Below are 22465 nucleotides of genomic sequence, written 5' to 3'. Positions count from 1 at the left end.
TAACATATGTCTGAGAAGGAGGCGGCTGATGGAAATTTCAAAACAGCTACATCATCAGTATCCAGCTTAAAGAGTGCCCTTAAAACATTCCTTCAGACAGGCCCATAACCTCACTAATTATGTGTTCCTTGTTCTCCCTTCTTAAATTTTATTCAGAATGTGGTTCGATCATCTGTACCCACACCCTCCATGCACTTACTAGCATGGATATATACAGATACAGTTCATGCAGCTCTACTTTAATAACCTTATTTGTCAAAGATAGCTGCATCATAAAATAGCCCTTTTGTGTAACCCCCATTCCCTTATAGATTGTATGCGAAGAGGGCTGTCACTCCTCATTTAAATTGTGGAATATCTTACTCTGTCATGTGTGATCTTTATTTCTGCAATGATTAAATATGGCACACTAGTGTTCCTAATGGAAACCTCAAGAATGTTTGCCACTATTCTGGAAATTTCTAGACATTCAGTAATGCAGTTCAATGTAACAAACAGTTTCTGAAGACTGGAGAAATCTTTATTTTTCAAAACATGAAAACAAACAATTTGTAAAAAAGAAAAAACAAAACAACCCACAAAACAGGTCTGTAATGTGTTCAACACAAAGATATACACGCACAACAAAAAAAATAATTGTAAGACGGAGAGATGCTGTGATTTTAGCATTCACTGGAGTTCACTGAATATCTGCTCCATTTCTTCCATATCCTCTGACTTTATGGTCGTTTCATTTATACTTGAGGAGGAACTAGAAGTGATCTGGCTCGCAGGTGTTGCTTGAGAACTTTCCATGGGAGTTTGCTCTTTCTTGACATCACGTCCACCAGTAAGCAGTTTTTGACTTTCAGCAAAATATTGATTTGGATGATTCAATGAAAACCCACAGTCATCAACCTGTGCAGAGAATCAAAATGACAGAAAAAAAATAACACGAAAACAATGAACTGAGCAAAGGAAAAGGCAGTACTCCATACATTTATACTTGGATGGGTTCACACCGATGTCTTTTGCAGTTACTTTATGCTAGTAAATAATGATAGCATATAGTGATAGTTTTATTGAATGCTGGGACAGTAAGCAGCACAGCTTGCTGGCTTGAGAAAGCTTCAAACATTGATGATGCATGCAACTTAACGTCAATTAGTCTAGATTGTATAAAATCCAGCAACACACACGTTCTGTTGGAAAGATCTCTTAAGATGATTGCAATGTGCTCCACTACTGAGAGACATCGGTCATCTGTAATACGTGGGGGATGTGGTAACAATGCACCAGCATTGCCACTGCTAGGGACATGAAGCACTGCGCGGTGAACACCGGCATTTCTGGACTGGCTGTGTAATGAGTCCTCCAAGGTAAGAGATACCCTAGCACCTAGTACTTTCCTGTATATTTTCCTTCGTTCATATATCTTTTCCATCATTTTGGATCCACTAACTTTTGCCTTTCCACCCTTAAAGTGATAGGACATCAATTTGTCTATCCTGGACAATCTGCAGGATATACAGTGGTGGCCAAAAGTATTGGCACCCCTGCAATTCTGTCAGATAATACTCAGTTTCTTCCTGAAAATGATTGCAATCACAAATTCTTTGGTATTATTATCTTCATTTAATTTGTTTGCAAGGAAAAAACACAAAAGAGAATGAAGCAAAAATCAAATCATTGATCATTTCACACAAAACTCCAAAAATGGGCCAGACAAAAGTATTGGCACCCTCAGCCTAATACTTGGTTGCACAACCTTTAGCCAAAATAACTGCGAACAACCGCTTCCGGTAACCATCAATGAGTTTCTTACAATGCTCTGCTGGAATTGTAGACCATTCTTCTTTGGCAAACTGCTCCAGGTCCCTGATATTTGAAGGGTGCCTTCTCCAAACTGCCATTTTGAGATCTCTCCACAGGTGTTCTATGGGATTCAAGTCTGGACTCATTGCTGGCCACCTTAGAAGTCTCCAGTGCTTTCTCTCAAACCATTTTATAGTGCTTTTGCAAGTGTGTTTTGGATCATTGTCCTGCTGGAAGACCCATGACCTCTGAGGGAGATCCAGCTTTCTCACACTGGGCCCTACATTATGCAGCAAAATTTGTTGGTAGTCTTCAGACTTCATAATGTCATGCACACGGTCAAGCAGTCCAGTGCCAGAGGCAGCAAAGCAACCCCAAAACATCAGGGAACCTCAGCCATGTTTGACTGTAGGGACCGTGTTCTTTTCTTTAAATGCCTTTTTTTTTTTTCCTAAAAAGCTCTACTTTTGTCTCATCTGACCAGAGAACATTCTTCCAAAACGTTTTAGGCTTTCTCAGGTAAGTTTTGGCAAAAGCCAGCCTGGCTTTTTTATGTCTCGGGGTAAGAAGTGGGGTCTTCCTGGGTATCCTACCATACAGTCCCTTTTCATTCAGACGCCGACGGATAGTACGGGTTGACACTGTTGTACCCTCGGACTGCAGGGCAGCTTGAACTTGTTTGGATGTTAGTTAAGGTTCTTTATCCACCATCCACACAATCTTGCGTTGAAATCTCTCGTCAATTTTTCTTTTCCGTCCACATCTAGGGAGATTAGCCACAGTGCCATGGGGTTTAAACTTCTTAGTGACACTGCGCACGGAAGACACAGGAACATTCAGGTCTTTGGAGATGGACTTGTAGCCTTGAGATTGCTCATGCTTCCTCACAATTTGGTTTCTCAAGTCCTCAGACAGTTCTTTGGTCTTCTTTCTTTTCTCCATGCTCAATGTGGTACACACAAGGACACAGGACAGAGGTTGAGTCAACTTTAATCCATGTTAACTGGCTGCAAGTGTGATTTAGTTATTGCCAACACCTGTTAGGTGCCACAGGTAAGTTACAGGTGCTGTTAATTATACGAATTAGAGAAGCATCACATGATTTTTCAAACAGTGCCAATACTTTTGTCCACCCCCTTTTTTAGGTTTGGTGTGGAATTATATCCAATTTAGCTTTAGGACAATTCTTTTTGTGTTTTTTCCTTGCAAGCAAATTAAATGAAGATAATAATACCAAAGAATTTGTGATTGCAATCATTTTCAGGAACAACCTGAGTATTATCTGACAGAATTGCAGGGGTGCCAATACTTTTGGCCACCACTGTATAAACATAAGAGAAATAGACAGAGTCAATGACGTTTCAAGCAGAATTTATTTCACCAAACACAACGGCTAAGTTTCATCCCATTCCATGTATGCTTGATAAAGACCTGTAATGGGCTGAAAAGCAGCTGTTATGCTTTTGCCAAAATAAATTCTGCTTGATACGTTATCACCAGTTCTGAACGCTGTCCATTTCTCTTATGTTTGTGGAGTTCCTTGGGTGGGGTTCCTTCGTTTTCTGGATGCTGCATCTGTATGGTTGAAGGTCAGCCTTGTCTACATTAAAACTATAGGATATATGTCAATATGAGATCAGTATTGGCCTGACACCCAGCACCCCCACGATTAGCAGAAATAAGCACTGGCAACGTACGAACTAAGCGATGTGTGGCACACAACACAGCCTAGTGGTCAATGCAGAGTACTGTAATTTATCTCCAATTCAAAAGGGAGAAAGTGCACAGGTGAATGGAATATAAAGTCCAGTACTCAGCAGTGGCTACCAAGATGCTGTATTCCAGCCCGTACATCGCTTAGTTCCAGCCACAGCATAACTTGGCTGATTGTGCGGATGACAGGTCATCCTTCAACTATTCAGTCCTGAACAACACCTTTAAAGGGAATCTGTCAGCAGGTTTTTGCTACCTCATCTGAGAGCAGCCTGATGTAGTCTAAGAGGCTGAATCCAACGATGTATCACTTAGTTTACTGGGTGCAGCAATTCTGACAGAGTTTTTAGATGTAGGATGCAGCAAAGCAGAGAAAGCTAACCTCGCCCACACCAGGCTCTCTGTGGATATAGTCTATAGACAGTGAGCAGCTTATCACAGGAATGGGCAGCGTTGTACTTGCAAGCGAGTGCCAGCTAGTCACAGCAATGATAATGTCTAGTGTTGAGCGAGTATGTTCTATTAACCCTTTCACCGAGTATTTCTTACACATTCCTCCCATGTAATAAAGCTGTCAAACAGTTGCAAATCATGCACACGGGAGCTCATCACCGAGCAGCTATAAATACTCGGAGCTCGGCCCGAGCGTACTCGGACAGAACATACTCGCTCAACCCTAATAATGTCCTAGTGATAAAACCTTCACTGTAAGTAAACACCACACAGCCTGACATGTGACACATCGTTGAATTCTGTGTTTTAACCAGGGCTGTGAAGTCGGAGTCGGTGCTCATTTTGGTGGAGTCGGAGTCGGTATAAAATGGACCTATCAAAACTCACTTGTATGTTGCAGTGTGCTCCCATCCTGCACTGGCTCCAGACTGCAGGGGGCAATCTCCCCTCCTCTGTCCTGTCTTCTGCAGTCTTCAGAGAGAGGAGGGGGAGGGGTGCCTGCCCTGCACAGGATCCGATTCCTGGGCCCCGAGCTGGAGAGAGTGAAAGTACTATTGCTCATCTCTGTCATGGGAAGGTAACTAATGCTAATATTGTAGGTGATTATTATGTGCTCTCTGTACAATGTGTGTGAACTAAATGTGAGATATGTGCAATGTACTATTTGCTGTCTGTAGCGGTCATCTGTCTATCACACACTATCCCTCCATCCATCCATCTATCCATCATTATATTCTATCTAAATATCTTGATTATTGTATCATAAAAATGATTAAATGTCTGATGTTCACATTGTACTACAATAAATTTTTCACTTAAATATAAGCAATATATGTGGAAGTCGGAGTCGTGGAGTCGGAGTCCGTGTAAGGGAAATTGAGGAGTCGGAGTCGCAGGTTTGGCTTACCGACTCCACAGCCCTGGTTTTAACCCCTAACCTCGTGTGGTCCTCAGATTACATAGCAAAAAGCTGCTGACAGCTTCCCATTAAATTTGTTAAATCACGCTATTTAATACAGAGATATCTGAAAACAAAATGCTGCACAGTACAGATTGGGGCCATATTAGAATTTTGCAGAACTCTGGTCCAAACACCACACTGGTACTGTAGCGGTGCCAGGACCAGAGCTCTGTGAGCATCATCCTACCGGTCAGCATCCATGGTGCGTCTTCTGTTTATTATGCCTGGCATAACATTTTGGCACAATGTATGAATGATGTCAAGCTGAGCCAACTAGTAATAAAATGTATCGGGGAAGCTAGCAGGTAGGAGGAGTCTTAAGGGGCTCTGGTCCTGACTACCAGGGGTCATGTACATTTTTTTTTACTCAACTCTAGACCACTTGCTATATCTCCGTAAATTCTTCAGACATATATCATAATTCGGATTGCAGACTCAAACAGTCATAGAAACAGTGCCATAGACAATAAGTTTTATACAAACCAGTATTTAGCACATCTTAAAATTCAATTACATAACCACATAAATGCTTTGTTGCTTTAGCTCTAATTGAGCACAATGTTGAAACATGTAATAGGTCACACATATTAAAAATATAAATCACACATAAGGGAAATACACAATCAATCTAATGGTAACAGCTTTTATTACGATGTGTTCTGAATTCTCTACGATATTTATGCCATCATGGCGGATCAATAAGATCCGCCAGCATTTATCAGTCATATCGGCCTCCTTACAACTTGTCAGTGATGCTATCTCTCTTCTCTGCACATTGACCTTCACACAAACACAAGTTTCACATTTCAAGCTAGAGCTAATGTGGTTTTCGAGCAATTAATGCACTACTGGAACACTTAGGAATTTTCTTTTGGGCCTAATTAAGTGGTTTAGAGCAGGCAGCTGAAATGTTACAATCTACAATGCTTTGTGGTTACCGGTGTCAATTAACAGGGTGACATACCTGCGTTTCTAGAGGGCATTATTTTTATCTACTACTACATACCATAATATTATAATATATATATATATATATATATATATATATATATATATATATATATATATATATATATATATATATATATATATATATATATATATATATATATACACACACACACACTCTAACACAGCACAGACCAAAAGTTAGAACACACCTTCTCATTTAAAGACTTTTCTGTATTCTCATGACTATGAAAACTGTACATTCACACTGAAGGCATCAAAACTAGGAATTAACACATGTGGAATTATATACTTAAAAAAGTGTGAAACAACTGAAAATATGTCTTATATTCTAGGTTCTTCAAAGTAGCCACCTTTTGCTTTGATGACTGCTTTGCACACTCTTGGCATTCTCTTGATGAGCTTCAAGAGGTAATCACCGGAAATGGTTTTCACTTCATAGGTATGCCCTGTCAGGTTTAATAAGTGGGATTTCTTGCCTTATAAATGGGGTTGGTACCATCAGTTGTGTTGTGCAGAAGTCTGGTGGATACACAGCTGATAGTCCTACTGAATAGACTGTTAGAATTTGTATTATCCCAAGAAAAAAGCAGCCAAGTAAAGAAAAAGGAGTGACCATCATTACTTTAAGAAATGAAGGTCAGTCAGTCCGAAAAATTGGGAAAACGTTGAAAGTGTCCCCAAGTGCAGTTGCAAAAACCATCAAGCGCTACAAAGAAACTGGCTCACATGAGGACCGCCCCAGGAAAGGAAGACCAAGAGTCACCTCTGCTTCTGAGGATAAGTTTATCCGAGTCACCAGCCTCAGAAATCGCAGGTTAACAGCAGCTCAGATTAGAGACCAGGTCAATGCCACACAGAGTTCTAGCAGCAGACACATCTCTTCAACAACTGTTAAGAGGAGACTTTGTGCAGCAGGCTTTCATGGTAAAATAGCTGCTAAGAAACCACTGCTAAGGACAGACAACAAGCAGAAGAGACTGGTTTGGGCTAAAGAACACAAGGAATGGACATTAGACCAGTGGAAATCTGTGCTTTGGTCTGATGAGTCCAAATTTGAGATCTTTGGTTCCAACCACCGTGTCTTTGTGCGACGCAGAAAAGGTGAACGGATGGACTCTACATGCCTGGTTCCCACCGTTAAGCATGGAGGAGGAGGTGTGATGGTGTGGGGGTGCTTTGCTGGTGACACTGTGGGGGATTTATTCAAAATTGAAGACATACTGAACCAGCATGGCTACCACAGCATCTTGCAGCGGCATGCTATTCCATCCGGTTTGCATTTAGTTGGACCATCATTTATTTTTCAACAGGACAATGACCCCAAACACACCTTCAGGCTGTGTAAGGGCTATTTGACCAAGAAGGAAAGTGATGGGGTGCTAAGCCAGATGACCTGGCCTCCACAGTCACCAGACCTGAACCCAATCGAGATGGTTTGGGTTGAGCTAGACCGCAGAGTGAAGGCAAAAGGGCCAACAAGTGCTAAGCATCTCTGGAAACTCCTTCAAGATTGGTGGAAGACCATTTCCGGTGACTACCTCTTGAAGCTCATCAAGAGAATGCCAAGAGTGTGCAAAGCAGTCATCAAAGCAAAAGGTGGCTACTTTGAAGAACCTAGAATATAAGACATATTTTCAGTTGTTTCACACTTTTTTGTTAAGTATATAATTCCACATGTGTTAATTCATAGTTTTGATGCCTTCAGTGTGAATGTACAATTTTCATAGTCATGAAAATACAGAAAAATCTTTAAATGAGATTTTTTTTATATATATATATATACACACATACACACATATATATATATATATATATATATATATATATATATATATATATATATATATATATATATATATATATATATATATACATACATATACATATACATACATACATATACACAGTGCCTACAAGTAGTATTCAACCCCCTGCAGTTTTAGCTGGTTGACACATGCGGAATTAACTTGGCATTGTGACATTTGTACTGTAGATCAGCCTGGAAGTGGGAAATGCACTGCAGCAAATTTTGTTTTTTTTTAAAACGTAAAAAGTTAATTCAGAGTGTCATTTATTATTCAACCCCTCAAACCACAAGAATTCTGTTTGGTCCCCCTAAAGTATTAAAAAGTAGTTCAGGCACCAAGAATAATGAGCTTCACATGTGTGGATTAAAGATCTCTTTTGCCAGCCTTTTCTGACTATTTAAGACCCTCCCCAAACTTGTGAACAGCACTCAGACATGGTCAACATGGGAAAGACAAAGGAGCATTCCAAGGCCATCAGAGACAAGATCGTGGAGGGTCACAAGGCTGGCAAGGGGTACAAAACCCTTTCCAAGGAGTTGGGCCTACCTGTCTCCACTGTTGGGAGCATCATCCGTAAGTGGAAGGCTTATGGAACTACTGTTAGCCTTCCACGGCCAGGACAGCCTTTGAAAGTGTCCTCCCGTGCCGAGGCCAGGCTTGTCCGAAGAGTCAAGGCTAACCAAAGGACAACAAAGAAGGAGCTCCGGGAAGATCTCAAGGCAGTGGGGACATTGGTTTCAGTCAATACCATAAGTAACGTACTCCACCGCAATGGTCTCCGTTCCAGACGAGCCCGTAAGGTACCTTTACTTTCAAAGCGTCATGTCAAGGCTCGTCTACAGTTTGCTCATGATCACTTGGAGGACTCTGAGACAGACTGGTTCAAGGTTCTATGGTCTGATGAGACCAAGATCGAGATCTTTGGTGCCAACCACACACGTGACGTTTGGAGACTGGATGGCACTGCATACGACCCCAAGAATACCATCCCTCCAGTCAAGCATGGTGGTGGCAGCATCATGCTGTGGGGCTGTTTCTCTGCCAAGGGGCCTGGCCATCTGGTCCGCATCCATGGGAAGATGGATAGCACGGCCTACCTGGAGATTTTGGCCAAGAACCTCCGCTCCTCCATCAAGGATCTTAAGATGGGTCGTAATTTCATCTTCCAACAAGACAACGATCCAAAGCACACAGCCAAGAAAACCAAGGCCTGGTTCAAGAGGGAAAAAGTCAAGGTGTTGGAGTGGCCTAGTCAGTCTCCTGACCTTAACCCAATTGAAAACTTGTGGAAGGAGCTCAAGAATAAAGTCCACATGAGACACCCAAGGAACCTAGATAACTTGGAGAAGATCTGCATGGAGGAGTGGGCCAAGATAACTCCACAGACCTGTGCCGGCCTGATCAGGTCTTATAAAAGACGATTATTAGCTGTAATTGCAAACAAGGGTTATTCCACAAAATATTAAACATAGGGGTTGTATAATAATTGACCCACACTTTTATGTTTAAAATTTAATAAAATTCAACTGAGCAACATAACTTTTTGGTTTGTAAGATTTATGCTTCTGTTCATAAAACCTACTCTCGTTTGCAGTTTGAAGGCTCTAACTTATTTGCATCTTATCAAACCAGCTAAATCTGCAGGGGGTTGAATACTACTTGTAGGCACTGTATGTATGTATGTATGTACAGTACAGACCAAAAGTTTGGACACACCGTCTCATTTAAAGATTTGTCTGTATTTTCATGACTCTGAAAATTGTACATTCACACTGAAGGCATCAAAACTATGAATTAACACATGTGGAATTATATACTTAACAAAAAAGTGTGAAACAACTGAAAATATGTCTTATATTTTAGGTTCTTCAAAGTAGCCATCTTTCGCTTTGATGACTGCTTTGGACACTCTTGGCATTCTCTTGATGAGCTTCAAGTGGTAGTCACCGGAAATGGTCTTCCAACAATCTTGAAGGAGTTCCCAGAGATGCTACAGGCATGTAGAATCCATCCGTTTACCTTTTCTGCGTCTCACAAAGACACGGTGGTTGGAACCAAAGATCTCAAATTTGGACTCATCAGACCAAAGCACAGATTTCCACTGGTCTAATGTCCATTCCTTGTGTTCTTCAGCCCAAACAAGTCTCTTCTGCTTGTTGCCTGTCCTTAGCAGTGGTTTCCTAGCAGCTATTTTACCATGAAGGCCAGCTGCACAAAGTCTCCTCTTAACAGTTGTTGAAGAGATGTTTCAGCTGTTAGAACTCTGTGTGGCATTGACCTGGTCTCTAATCTGAGCTGCTGTTAACCTGCGATTTCTGAGGCTGGTGACTCGGATAAACTTACCCTCAGAAACAGAGGTGACTCTTGGTCTTCCTTTCCTGGGGCGGTCCTCATGTGAGACAATTTCTTTGTAGCGCTTGATGGTTTTTGCAACTGCACTTGGGGACACTTTCAAAGTTTGCCCAATTTTTCACACTTACTAACCTTCATTTCTTAAAGTAATGATGGCCACTCATTTTTCTTTACTTAGCTGCTTTTTTCTTGCCATAATACAAATTCTAACAGTCTATTCAGTAGGACTATCAGCTGTGTATCCACCAGACTTCTGCACAACACAACTGATGGTCCCAACCCCATTTATAAGGCAAGAAATCCCACTTATTAAACCTGACAGGGCCCACCTGTGAAGTGAAAACCATATCCAGTGACTACCTCTTGAAGCTCATCAAGAGAATGCCAAGAGTGTGCAAAGCAGTCATCAAAGCAAAAGGTGACTACTTTGAAGAACCTAGAATATTAGACATATTTTCAGTTGTTTCACACTTTTTTGTTAAGTATATGATTCCACATGTGTTAATTCATAGTTTTGATTCCTTCAGTGTGAATGTATAATTTTCATAGTCATGAAAATACAGAAAAATCTTTAAATGAGAAGGTGTGTCCAAACTTTTGGTCTGTACTGTATGTATGTATGTATGTATGTATGTATGTATGTATATATATATATATATATATATATATATATATATATATATATATATATATATATATATATATATATATATATATATATATATATATATATATATATATATAGATAGATAGATAGATAGATATACACACACACACATACACGTATAACCATACATAAATATATTTATATGTACACATATACATCTATTTATGTAATGAAATGACAGATAAGAAACAAACAGTATGAAACAAACAGTATGGTAGGAAATACTGACAGGTGGATAATGCCTTTGCTAGAAAATCTCAATCTATTTCTCAAAGTTGTTCCTGCAGGTACAGCATGCTTACTTGCAAATTAGGATTCCATGGCAGACAAATGCCAGCCATGACAAGATGCTTGCTAACCTACTAAGCAATCGGTTGCACAAGTCTAGCTGAGATGTCTATTTGGACAATTTATATGGATGGCAAAAATTATTAAAGGGAGCCAACTGTCCTTAACCCCTTCAACTCCAGGAATTTTCCGTTTTTGCGCCTTAGTTTTTTGCTCCCCTTCTTTCCAGAGCCATAACTTTTTTATTTGTCCGTCAATATGGCCATGTGAGCACTATTTTTTTGCGAGAAGAGTTGTACTTTTCAACGACGACACATTGATTTTACCATATAATGTACTTGAAAACAGGGAAAAAATTCCAAATGCGATGAAATTGCAAAAAAGGTGCAATTCCACAATGTGGTTTTTTTTTTTGCCATGTTCACTAAATGCTAAATCTAACCTGCCATTATAATTCTCCAGGTCATCGTAGGTACCAAACATGTATAGGTTCTTTTTTATGTAAGTGGTGGGAAAAAAAATCCAAAATTTGTACAAAAAAAAAAAGCGCCATTTTCCGAGACCTGTAGCATCTCCGTTTTTCAGGATCTGGGGCCGGGTGAGGGCTTATTATTTTGTGTGCCGAGCGGACATTTTTATTGATACCATTTGCGGGTAGATACAATGTTTTGATTGTCTGTTATTGCAATGTTGCGGCAACCAAAAAAACATAATTCTGGCGGTTTTAGTTTTTTTCTCGTTTACCGATCGGATTCATTATTTTTATATTTTGATAGATCAACTGTTTCTGAAATGTGTATTTTTGATTTTGTTTTATTATTTAATTTTGAATGGGGAGAAACGGAGTCGATTTGAACTTTTATATATTTTACATTTTTTCAATATTTTGAAAAACATTTTATTTATTTATTTATTTATTTATTTACACTTTTTACCTGCTTCAATAGTTTCCTGCTAGGTGTTGCAGAAATACTAATCTGCAATGAACGCTGACCGCTGGGTGGCGCTCTTAGCAGATTGGCTATGACAACCACAGGGGTCTTCTGCAGACCCCGGGTTGTCATGCCAACCTATCGGCATCCCGCTACGATGGGCGGGTCTTATGACGCGTCTCCAGCGTGGCCATGTTAAGTGCCGCTGTCTGAGATTGACAGCGGCATTTAACATGTTAACAGCCACGTATGGATTGAGATTCCATCCGCGGCTGTTAGGGGCACATGACCGCTGATTAGATCAGCTGTCATGTGCCTGAATCTATGCGGGTTCAGCGCCGGAGCCCACATTAAAGGGAGGGGAGGTGACATGACGTATATACCGTATTTTTCAGACTATAAGATGCACTTTTTTCCCTCCAAAATTTTGGAGGAAAGTGGGAGGTGCGTCTTCTAGTCCGAATGTACTATATTATACTGTTGCTGTGGGAGGTGGGTGGTGTGGGGGGGAGCGGCAGGGGCGGAGGAGAAGGACACAGGATTTAGGAGCCGCCTCCTGCAGCCTACATGGTGCCTGTTGCTAAAGAAAATGAATATTCACTTCTCCCCACGCCCATGGGCGTGTGGAGCACTGAATATTCATTCTCCTTAATAGCCGGCGCACAGTATCAGATGCAGCCGCCGGCTCCTGCAGTGGCTCGGCTATCACATGCGCTCACTATTAAAGAGCATGAATATTCACTACTCCCCACTCCCATGGGCATGGAGAGTAGCGAATATTCATATTCTTTAATAGCAGGCACACGCAATAGCCCAGCCGCTGTAGGAGCCGACAGCAGTGGCTACAGTGTACGCCCACTATTATGAAGTCACTACTCCCCACGTCCATAGTCCCGGAGTGGGAAGCAGTGACTATTCCGGCAGATCAGCTTACCGTGTGAGGGCGCATGGCAGTGACGTCATGCGTGGCTCACAAGGTGAGATCGACTGCTGGCAGCAGAACAGGAAGCAGCGCTGGAGCAGAGGGGAGGTGAGTAGAATCTTTTATTTTTTTGTGTGCAGCGTGATGGGGATGGAAGTGCCATGCATACCAGGATGAGGGGTGCCATACATATCAGGGTGCCATGCATACCTTCCCCATAACAGTGCATCATGACCACAGTTTTTGCTTCAATTTTTTTTCTATTTTCCTCCTCTAAAACCTAGGTGCATCTTATGATGCAGTGCATCTCATAGTCCGAAAAATACGGAATACTTCTTATGTTATGAAAGGGTTAAAGGGCTACTTGGAAACCATGTTAAAACACTTTGCTTTCATAGGGGAACCATCCCTGTAAGAAAATATTGTAATGGGGACAAAAAAAATTTTGATTTCTAACCCAACATGACTGGAAACATTCATATAAAAAGAGCTTACATTGTGCGTCAACTCAAAATACTTCTGGCATGCAAGCTGGAAATGCATACCCTTTACTAGGTCCAATATCTAGAACAAAATGAGAATGTAAGAGTTAATAAAATCAGGAAATAAGAAAAAAGTAAATCACTCTGATAGGCTGTGTTAATATATGTGTTGGAGCCCCTGTTGCTGACGCCACCAAAACTGCAGCATGCTGCACGAGATTGTCCAGTATGGCCTCCTTTAGTGGGGTTCATCTAGCACCATTGTTGGCCACCAAGTGAAGGTACAACACTGATGATATTTCAGAAATAAAAAGTGCAGATATTAACAAAGCCACATTATACAAAATGGAATAAGTGAATTGTTTAGAATGACCTGGTCATGTCACATTTAGTAAAAGCAGAGGAGCAATGGTGTACGGTACACTAGGCGGGTTGTCATCATATAGGAGGAGTACTGAAATAGTTGACCTTGAATATTTCTAGCAGACAAAAATAAATCCTGTTTCTATGGAAACAAATACTAACTTTAACAAGCGCACGTGCTAAGTTTGAGCAGAAAAGGTTATGTCATTTTGAAATGGTGATTAAGAAAAGTTAACCATATCAGGTGAAAGTTGGAACTTTCCAAAGGAGTCTCGTCTCTGCAGGATAATGTGCCCGCCCACAAGCCTCATATTGCCCTGCAAAACCTCAAAGACATTGGCTCTGAAAGTCTCGATTATCTGCCATATTCTCCTGACTTGGACCCACCTGATTATTATCTCTTTTAGGAATTTAAAAAAAAAAAAAAAAAACACTGAAAGGACAAAAAATGTATGACAAATGAGATGGTAATTGATGCAGTGGAGTTGTGGTTTGCAGAAGAGGGTAATAAATATTTTTCTTAAGGATTAGAATTACTTTTTGATCGATGCATTATTTATTTATAGTTTAAACTAACTTATATAGCACCATTAATTTCACAGCGCTTTGCAGACATTATCCCCATTGGGGCTCACAATCTAAACTCCCTATCAGTAGGTCTTTGGAGTGTGGGAGGAAACATACAATCCTTGGTGGGATTTGAACCCAGGATCCCAGCGCCACGCTAACCACTGAGCCACTGAGCTGCATCACTTGAAAGGGTTGCTTCCTTTCAATGATGTTTCTAACCCAGCTGCAGTTTGTTTTAAAATAACAAAAGCAATTTTCACCTTCCCCAGGTCCACCAGAGATTCTCTGCCACTGCTCCACATGCATGGCATTGGCTGTGGTTCTGATGTCAACTTGACAGGGCAAAAGCCAATCCGTGAGCTTAGCAGCTCTGAAGGGGGCGTTCAGTCTACAACGGCAGAGTTGCTGAGCACAATGATTGGCTGCTGTGCTGTCAAGCTGACCGCAACGCCACAGCCAATTCTAGGCACTCAGAGCAGTGGCAGAGTCTCGCTGGTGGACACAGCAAGTACAGCATGATTTATTGTTTTACAACAAACCACAGCCAAGGTAAAAACTTAATTGAAAGGGAACAATTCTTTTTATGTATAAAGTTGAAAGATGATTAAATTGAATAAAATAGTATTGCTTTAAAAATGTACTGTTTTTTTCTAAGCTAGGTCAACTATATAACAATACTAGTGATGAGCGAGCGTGCTCGTTTAACCCTTTAAATGAGCACGCTTGGGTACATGCCGAGTAGTTTCGGCGTGCTCAGAATTTACAGTTTCAGCAGCCGCGGTTGCATGTGTCGCGGCTGTTACATAGCTGTGACACATGTAGGAACTGCCTGACAAACAGGGTTAAACGAGCACGCTCGCTGATCACTAATCAATACACCTCGTATAAGAGCCGATTCCTAAGTAACTGTCATTTCAATAAAACTCCCGACATGTTATAAATATACCCAAGACCGCCACTGATCTCTAAAATGAAGAAACAAAAGTGCTCAGAAGAGTGCCTCTCTCCTCTCCTTGGACAGACTTTCTGTAAAGTCCTTCTTCAGTTCTGAAGGTGAGAAACTATTGGTTTAGCACTCCTTTGTTTTAGTGATTCATGAAGATCTCAAAACCCGGAATACTAAAAAGTTACACTTTAAAAAGCGTTATCCACATTTACTAGTCCAATGATTATTATACCTAATAATAACAAAATGAGCCTTACTTTCCCCGCCTCCGCTCCAGCACTGCCTCTCCACTGCTGCTGCTTTGTTGACATGATTACTTATTCCATACTACCTCCCTGTTGCTGCCCCGGTCTTTGTTGACAAGATTACTTATTCCATACTACCTCCCTGTTGCTGCCCTGGTCTTTGTTGACATTTCCGCAGTGATGATGTCATGTCTAAAGCACTAGACTGCTGCAGCCAGTCACTGGGCTCAGTGATGTTGTGTTGTCTACCTTGGGATCAACGCAGAGATTGGCTGCAGTATTCACGTTCAGTAGTTATGTCAACAAAGCAGTAGCAGTGGAGAGGCACATGAATGCTACAGCCAATCAAGTGCTTTAGACAGGACATCATCGCTGCAGGAATGTCAACAAAGACCGGGGCAGCAACAGGGAGGCAGTATGGAATAAGTAAGTCTAAATTTGGTTATTTTTTTGCAAGTGCAAGCCTGTGGATTAAATGTAAAAGGATTCTTTTAAAGAGGACGGTTCCAAATATTTTATTTTAAATATTTAGTTTGAATTTATAAAAAAAGTTTTCCTCTGCAGTACATACTGGAGGAAGATACTTCCTTTCTGCATAGTCAGTATAGGCAATACACCAGGGTGTGTGGGTTACATGGCTGCTAAATAGAAGTGAAGTCAACCAACCAAGTGAATGTCAGACTATTACACCTTCCAGGTAATGAGGAGTACAGCAGCTCCTCTAGAGACCATAGAGTGACAGAGGAGCTGCATACAAAGCCTTTTTTATGTATATTGCTGGTCCTACCTAGGTCTTCAGACGTACAATAAAGTTAAGAAATTACCTTCCCACTACAAAGATAACCGCTCGTTCTGTCTCACTCTATACAGCCAAGCTAACAAGTGAGCATCAGAAGGCAGGAATTGTCAGATTTTCTTTCTGTGAATAGTCAGACACAAAAAATATTCTGATAAAAAAAAACCTGATTTAAATACCTCATTTTGGAGGATACATTTCCTCACAATTAGTGGTCAGTTTTGTTTAGTTGTAAAACAGCAGTATTGCAAAAAAAGTGCTACTGGGTCCAATCTTTTACCAGTGCATTAATGTTTAGAGAAACAGAACATTGCATCAAACTGATGCATGTACACAGATGATCCCTTAAATAATGTGGTGCTAAATAACAGTCCTCAAGTACAGATGTGGTTTCATCACCTTTAAGCCTGAATTATTCATGAACACAGAGTGGAACACAAGGCTGCCATGTAATCAGATTAAACAATGCTACAGCTAACCCAACAGAGCCCTGCCAGGTACCGGAGGGTGAAAGTTCCCTTTTCAACATCTGTTAAGATGACAGCCTGTTAAAAATACAATTTGCTTCTTAATTTTGACTTTATGTAATCTCTTCAGGGTTGAATGCTCTCCAATTCTTATCAACAAAATGCAATGCTGGTTGACCTTTATAGTGGATAGACAACATCCCTCACTAAGTCCCATACAACAATCAAAAGAAGTCCTTTGCCAGCTTATCAAAGCCAGGAAATTGCTGCTATGAAGAGATAACCTCTGCTAGAGAACACAATTGAAGAAAGGTGACATCTTACCCCTCCTTTCTAGAGCCATGTTTTCCCATGTCAGACATAGCAATTGAGTCAGCCTCAAATCCCCGCTGTCCACATTATTAGATGCCGCCTTACAGTTATAGAAAGCTGAAGGAACAAATTACGTTTACTGAATGGATTAAATCAGGAGATAAGGCCAGAAGTGCTAACTATTTGGTTTTCCTGTTACAGCCAAACAGATTATATATCAGCCTTACGTTTCACTTCTGAGTAAGAGCATTAGTGAAGTCCGCAGCACGTTTATACCCCTTTTCCTAAGGAAGACGTACTCTAAATAATCTTAATACAGTCTCATAAAGCCAGAAGAGGGAGGATCGTTCTTCCGGCAGTGAAAAAGCAGTAAACTTACACAAGTTTCTTTGTGGCGGAGTCTGTGTATGCAATCAGGCGGCCCTATTTTTACTTTGTATTACTTAGAAACTAAATGGTCATTAGCTGGGTTTTTCACCATTGTTTCATAACTTCTGCCTGAATATCACACATTTATATACACTGGTTCACAGGAAAATTCTGCATAACAAGTGGAGTGCGCGTACATTACATATTTTACTTATCTTTTATCCCAAAGAAGGCGTTATTCACACTTGCATATTAAAATACAGCGCTAAATGCTGTCCGTGGAAGTGTGAATGCAAATCTTGTTAGGATTTCTCGAGTCATTTAGCCCTATCTAGATCTGCAGTGTGTCAGTATTGCATACAACCAGCAGCCCTCTGTTCACTAGTGGTCGATTCTATTATAAGTCAGCCCAGATGTGGGGAATAAACAGCAGACCCCTTTTTTCTTTGTCAAACCTCTTCATAGAGTAGATACACAGTGCATTCAGCGGGGCTTTGTAGGTTTCTGTTGGAATCGCTTTAAGAAATGGATTAAGGCGTCAGACTCTGACGGAGCCATTCATTACAATGAGACAAACAGCCTGAATGAACTGCGTTTGAGTTGCTCTGCAGAGAAGACCAGCTTTTCAGATGGACACAAGAGTGTAGTCAACTATACTGAAAAGTCAGACACCGCAACAAAAGTGCACAAATGGAGTCCATTTCAGCTCAGCATGTCTTATTTTAATGAATGATTCTGTCAGAGGCACGTCTGAATCTAGTGTTTCCACAATTCATGTGTAAGGATAGTGGACTCTGCTACAGCGTTCCTGCTCCTAAAGACATCAATCGCGTCATTGTCATGTGCTGTGATGTAATGTGAATGGTGCCCTGCGTCTTTTGTATATATGGTGCAGTGTGAAGTAATGTTAATAATGTACAGTATATGATGTGATAATGTAAGGCAGTGTATAAGATAGGTAGTGTAAGATCTAGATAGCTGAAAGTAGTGTAGATAGTGACAGTAGGGTATCTTAGGAAAAAATTAATGTATAAGACTAGCCCACAGAGGGTGAGGTTAGTTTAAGGGAAAGTGACAGAGTCCCTGCTATTTGGTTAGAGTGGAGAGTAACGTGAGTACAGCCGCATGATTGGGTGACCCTTAGTAAGAGGAGACCAAGGATACTGTGATCCTGAAAAGAAGTGACTGACGAGACAAAATGGCCTTCCAGAGAGGTGCCTAGGATAGGACACAGAATCACGAGCCCCAGAGCTTGTAAAGCAGAAGGTAATAGACCTAAGCAGGACTGAGTGCGACAGACGAGTGGGGAACCCGAGTGCAAGGGTCCCAGTAGTGGAAGAATTTGGACGTGGAACCTAAGAGCAAGTAAGGAGACTTGTTGATCAGGACTGTAGCGTTAAAGCGGAGTAGAGAGAAACAGTGTGCCTCACTAGCCCTGGAGTAAACTACGGAGAAAGGAAATTGAAAGTGGAAAATGCTTTATACTGTGAAGCAAATGTTCATAAGACTTTGTACCCGCCATCACTTGTATATAACCTTTACCAAGTTACCATTCAGTGAAGTTTCTTTTGGAATGGAAGTCTCCTTCATTGAACTGTGACTCACATTGTCCAGGCCAGTCCACACCACCGGCTACACGTGGCCTGCACGGGTGTAAGGCCCTCACAGTACAAGTCCACAAACCCAGACAAGACCCACACATTCATGCAGTGCACCGGGGGCATAAAAGGAGACTAGTGCCTTGCTCATGGCTACCGCCCTGCACTAATCTGGCAGAAGACATCAAAGCACTGCTAAAGCCAGTGTATATCTAGCCAAAGCTGTATGTCTGCAGTGTACACTATGTGCACAATTATTAAATAAGTATTTTGACAATATCATTATTTTTGTTCTTATTTTCCAACTCCAAGCAGTATAAACTTGAATGCTTATTGGATGAAGCAGATCTGGTGATGTGTATTTGTGTAATGAGGGAGGGTGATGATGCCTAAGGATATCAACACCCTTTACAAAGGTGTGCAGAATTAGGTAGCTTGCTTTTCTCAAGCAAAGTGGGCCAAAAATGAGATTTAACCGACTCAAGTCAAAGAGTCTTACAGAGGGATGCAGCGCTCTTGAAATTGATAAGATATTGGGGTGTGATCACAGAACTATCAAAAGTTTTGTTACAAATACTCAACAGGGTCGCACAAAATGTTTTGAGGTAAAAGAGAGAAAGAGACGCACATTAACTGCCAAAGGTTTGAGAAGAATCAAATGTTAAACGACCAGGAATCCATCATCCTCCAGTGCTTTCATATTCCAGAACTGCAACCTTCCTGGCGTGCCTAGAAGTACAAGGTGTTAAGTGCTCAGAGACATGGCCAACCACCGCAAAACAAGACACAGAAGGGGAAACATCATGACTGGGCCAAAATATATCTGAAGACAGATTTTTCAATGGTTTTATGGACTGAGGAGATGAGAGTGACTTTTGATGGACTAAAATGGATGCATCAGTGACTGGATCAGTAATGGGCACAGACCTCCACTTCAACTCTGACGCCACCAAGGTGGAGGTTGGGAGCTATTATTGGCTGGTATTATCCAGAGAGATATGTCACATAAAATAGTTATAAAGTAGATCTGTGGGAAATGTTATTATCAGCAGAATTATAAAAAATAATTTTTTTTTGTTCGGAAGTTAAAAAGGTTAAAGGTTAACCAGAGATTTCTAATTTTTCCCAAAAAATAATGTGCAAAACCGTTTATTTTTTTAGGAACCAGATCACATTTGAAGTGACTGAGGGGTCTATATGACAGAAAATACCCAAAAGTGACACCAAAAAAACCCGCACCCCTGAAAGTATTCAAAACCACATTCAAGAAGTTTATTAACCCTTCAGGTGCTTCACAGGAATTAATGGAATGCTGAAGAAAAAAAAATGAACATTTAACTTTTTAACAGGAGAAAATGGACCCCAAAATACATTGTGCAACTTCTCCCGAGTACGCTAATACCCAATATGCGGGGGAATACTATTGTTTGGGTGGAATCATTAAGACCCCATGTCACGTTTGAAGAGCCCCTGATGTACCTATAATAGTGGAAACTCCCCACAAGTGACCTCAAAAATTGTTGTACAATTTCTCCGGAGTACACAGATATCCCATATGTGGTCAAAAACTACGAGGCATAGTGCAAAGCTCAGAAGGGAAGAAGCGCCATATTGGAGTTCAGATTTTGCTGGAATGGTTTCAGGGTACCATGTCACATTGACAGAGCCCCCTCAGGTGCCAGAACAGCCGAAACCTCCCCCATAAGTGATGTCATTTTACAAACTACACTCCCCCAATTAATTCATCTAGTGGTACAGTGATCATATTTACACCACATGTGCCTCATATAATTTTATACTATTGGGCAGTGAAGAATGAATAATTACATTTTTGCCACTAAAATGTTGTTTTAGCCCCAGTATTTTAATTTTTCTAAGGGCTAATGGGAAAATATGGACCTCAGTTTGTTGTAAAAATTTCTCCTGAGTGCACCAATACCCTACATGTAATCGGGAAATACTTTTCAGGCACAGTGCAAAGCTCAGAAGGGAAGGAGCGCCATATTATAGTGCAGATTTTACTGTTCTGGGTTGCGGGTGCCATGACCCACCGGGAAAGGGCCTGAGGTAACAGAACAGCAAAAAACCCCATAAGTGATCCCATTTTACAAAATACATCTCTCAATGAATTCATTAAGGGGTGCAGTTATCAAATTGATACCACAAATTTGTCACATAATTTTATACCATTGGGAAGTGAAGAAAAAAATAATTGCATTTTTTCCAACCAAAATTTTGTTTCACCCCTAGAATTTACATTTTCACAAGAGGAAATGGGTAAAAATGGCATCAAAATTTGTCTCACTATTTCCGCTGAATGTAGAATACCCCATATGTGGCTGTACAGTACTGCTTAGCCACAAAGCGAGACTCAGGAGGGACTGGAGCACAGATTTACCTAGAATAGTTTGCAGACAACATACACAGAGCTCCTAAGTGCCAGAAGAGCAGAATTACCCCCCCCCCCCCCCCAAGTGACCCCATTTTGGAAATTATACCCATTTTGGAATTTACAGGTGTAGAAACAAGCAGCAGTGGATGTTGCCAAGTAAAAATTGAAAACTGACATTGTAGTGCCCAGTAACGTTATGCCCAGCTTTTGCTTCTGGAGACACGCACCCATAAATTAGACGAAACATGTGGACGCTAAATGTGGTTTAGGCACACTGGGGCCCAGAAGGGAGAGAGGTATTTGGATTTGGGAGTGCAGAATTTTCTGAATTTCTTTTTGGTGATGAGGAGCCATTTTTCTTTTCCAGACCCTTTGTGCTACCAGGAACGTAGAAGCTCCCTATATTTCCGATAACAGATGACGGACCTGAGTGGGGACTTGCTTTTTTTGCGGATTGATTTGAAGCTTTTGTTGGGAATATTTTACAGAACATTTTAGATCACATTTATCCTGAGCTCTAAGGTGGGCACTTACATTAGGGTTTTCATCTAAATCTCTTAGTGATGTGATTCAGATGAAACCCCCGAGGGATCTATTCCCTATAATGAAGCAGCAGAGATACTCTGGACTCAGTCTGGCCTCTATTCAGCGGTGTCCTTTTCAGAAGTGCACAAAACTGTGGTGAACTGCGCTTTTATGCACACCTAAATAACAATTACTGCCGGATCAAAGGCCAGACAGCATCCACAGAGCCTCCATCTGATTCATTATAGGTGAATCTTCTGCCGGGGGTTCCATCTGAATCACATATTTCAGAGATTTACACGGAAATCCTGGTGTAAGCGCTCAGTGCAGAGCACAGGATAAATGTGAGCCGAGCCTTACTTTGATCTTTAGAGGCAGAATGAACATAACAGGTGAAGAATTTTTTTTTTTTTTTTTAAATTACGCCGTTCCTCATGCGGTATAAGTGATAAGACAACTTTAATCTTCGGGTTGGTGCGATTACAGCGATACCAGATTTATATCATTTTTTCGGTTTGGCTGCTGTCACACACTAAAA

General features: G+C 40.9%; 1 protein-coding gene across 3 annotated transcripts in view; it reads right to left on the bottom strand.

Moving 5' to 3' along the window:
* Positions 1-498: 498 nt before the first annotated feature.
* Positions 499-22465, bottom strand: part of PRIM2 (DNA primase subunit 2) — a 164385-nt gene continuing 142418 nt past the window's right edge. For all 3 annotated transcript variants that reach the window (XM_073675471.1, XM_073675472.1, XM_073675473.1), the window contains exons 13-14: positions 13358-13426; positions 499-897 (exon numbers count right to left, since the gene is read on the bottom strand). In XM_073675471.1, coding sequence (XP_073531572.1) covers positions 670-897; positions 13358-13426 — 297 coding nt within the window. In that variant the 3' untranslated portion in view covers positions 499-669. The remainder of the gene's footprint in view (positions 898-13357; positions 13427-22465) is intronic.

Source organism: Phyllobates terribilis, unplaced genomic scaffold (assembly GCF_046119375.1).
Source record: "Phyllobates terribilis strain yellow unplaced genomic scaffold, ASM4611937v1 Scaffold_3__8_contigs__length_932513732, whole genome shotgun sequence".
NCBI classification, from domain to species: Eukaryota; Metazoa; Chordata; class Amphibia; order Anura; family Dendrobatidae; genus Phyllobates; species Phyllobates terribilis.
This window is presented reverse-complemented; position numbering and strand designations above follow the sequence as displayed.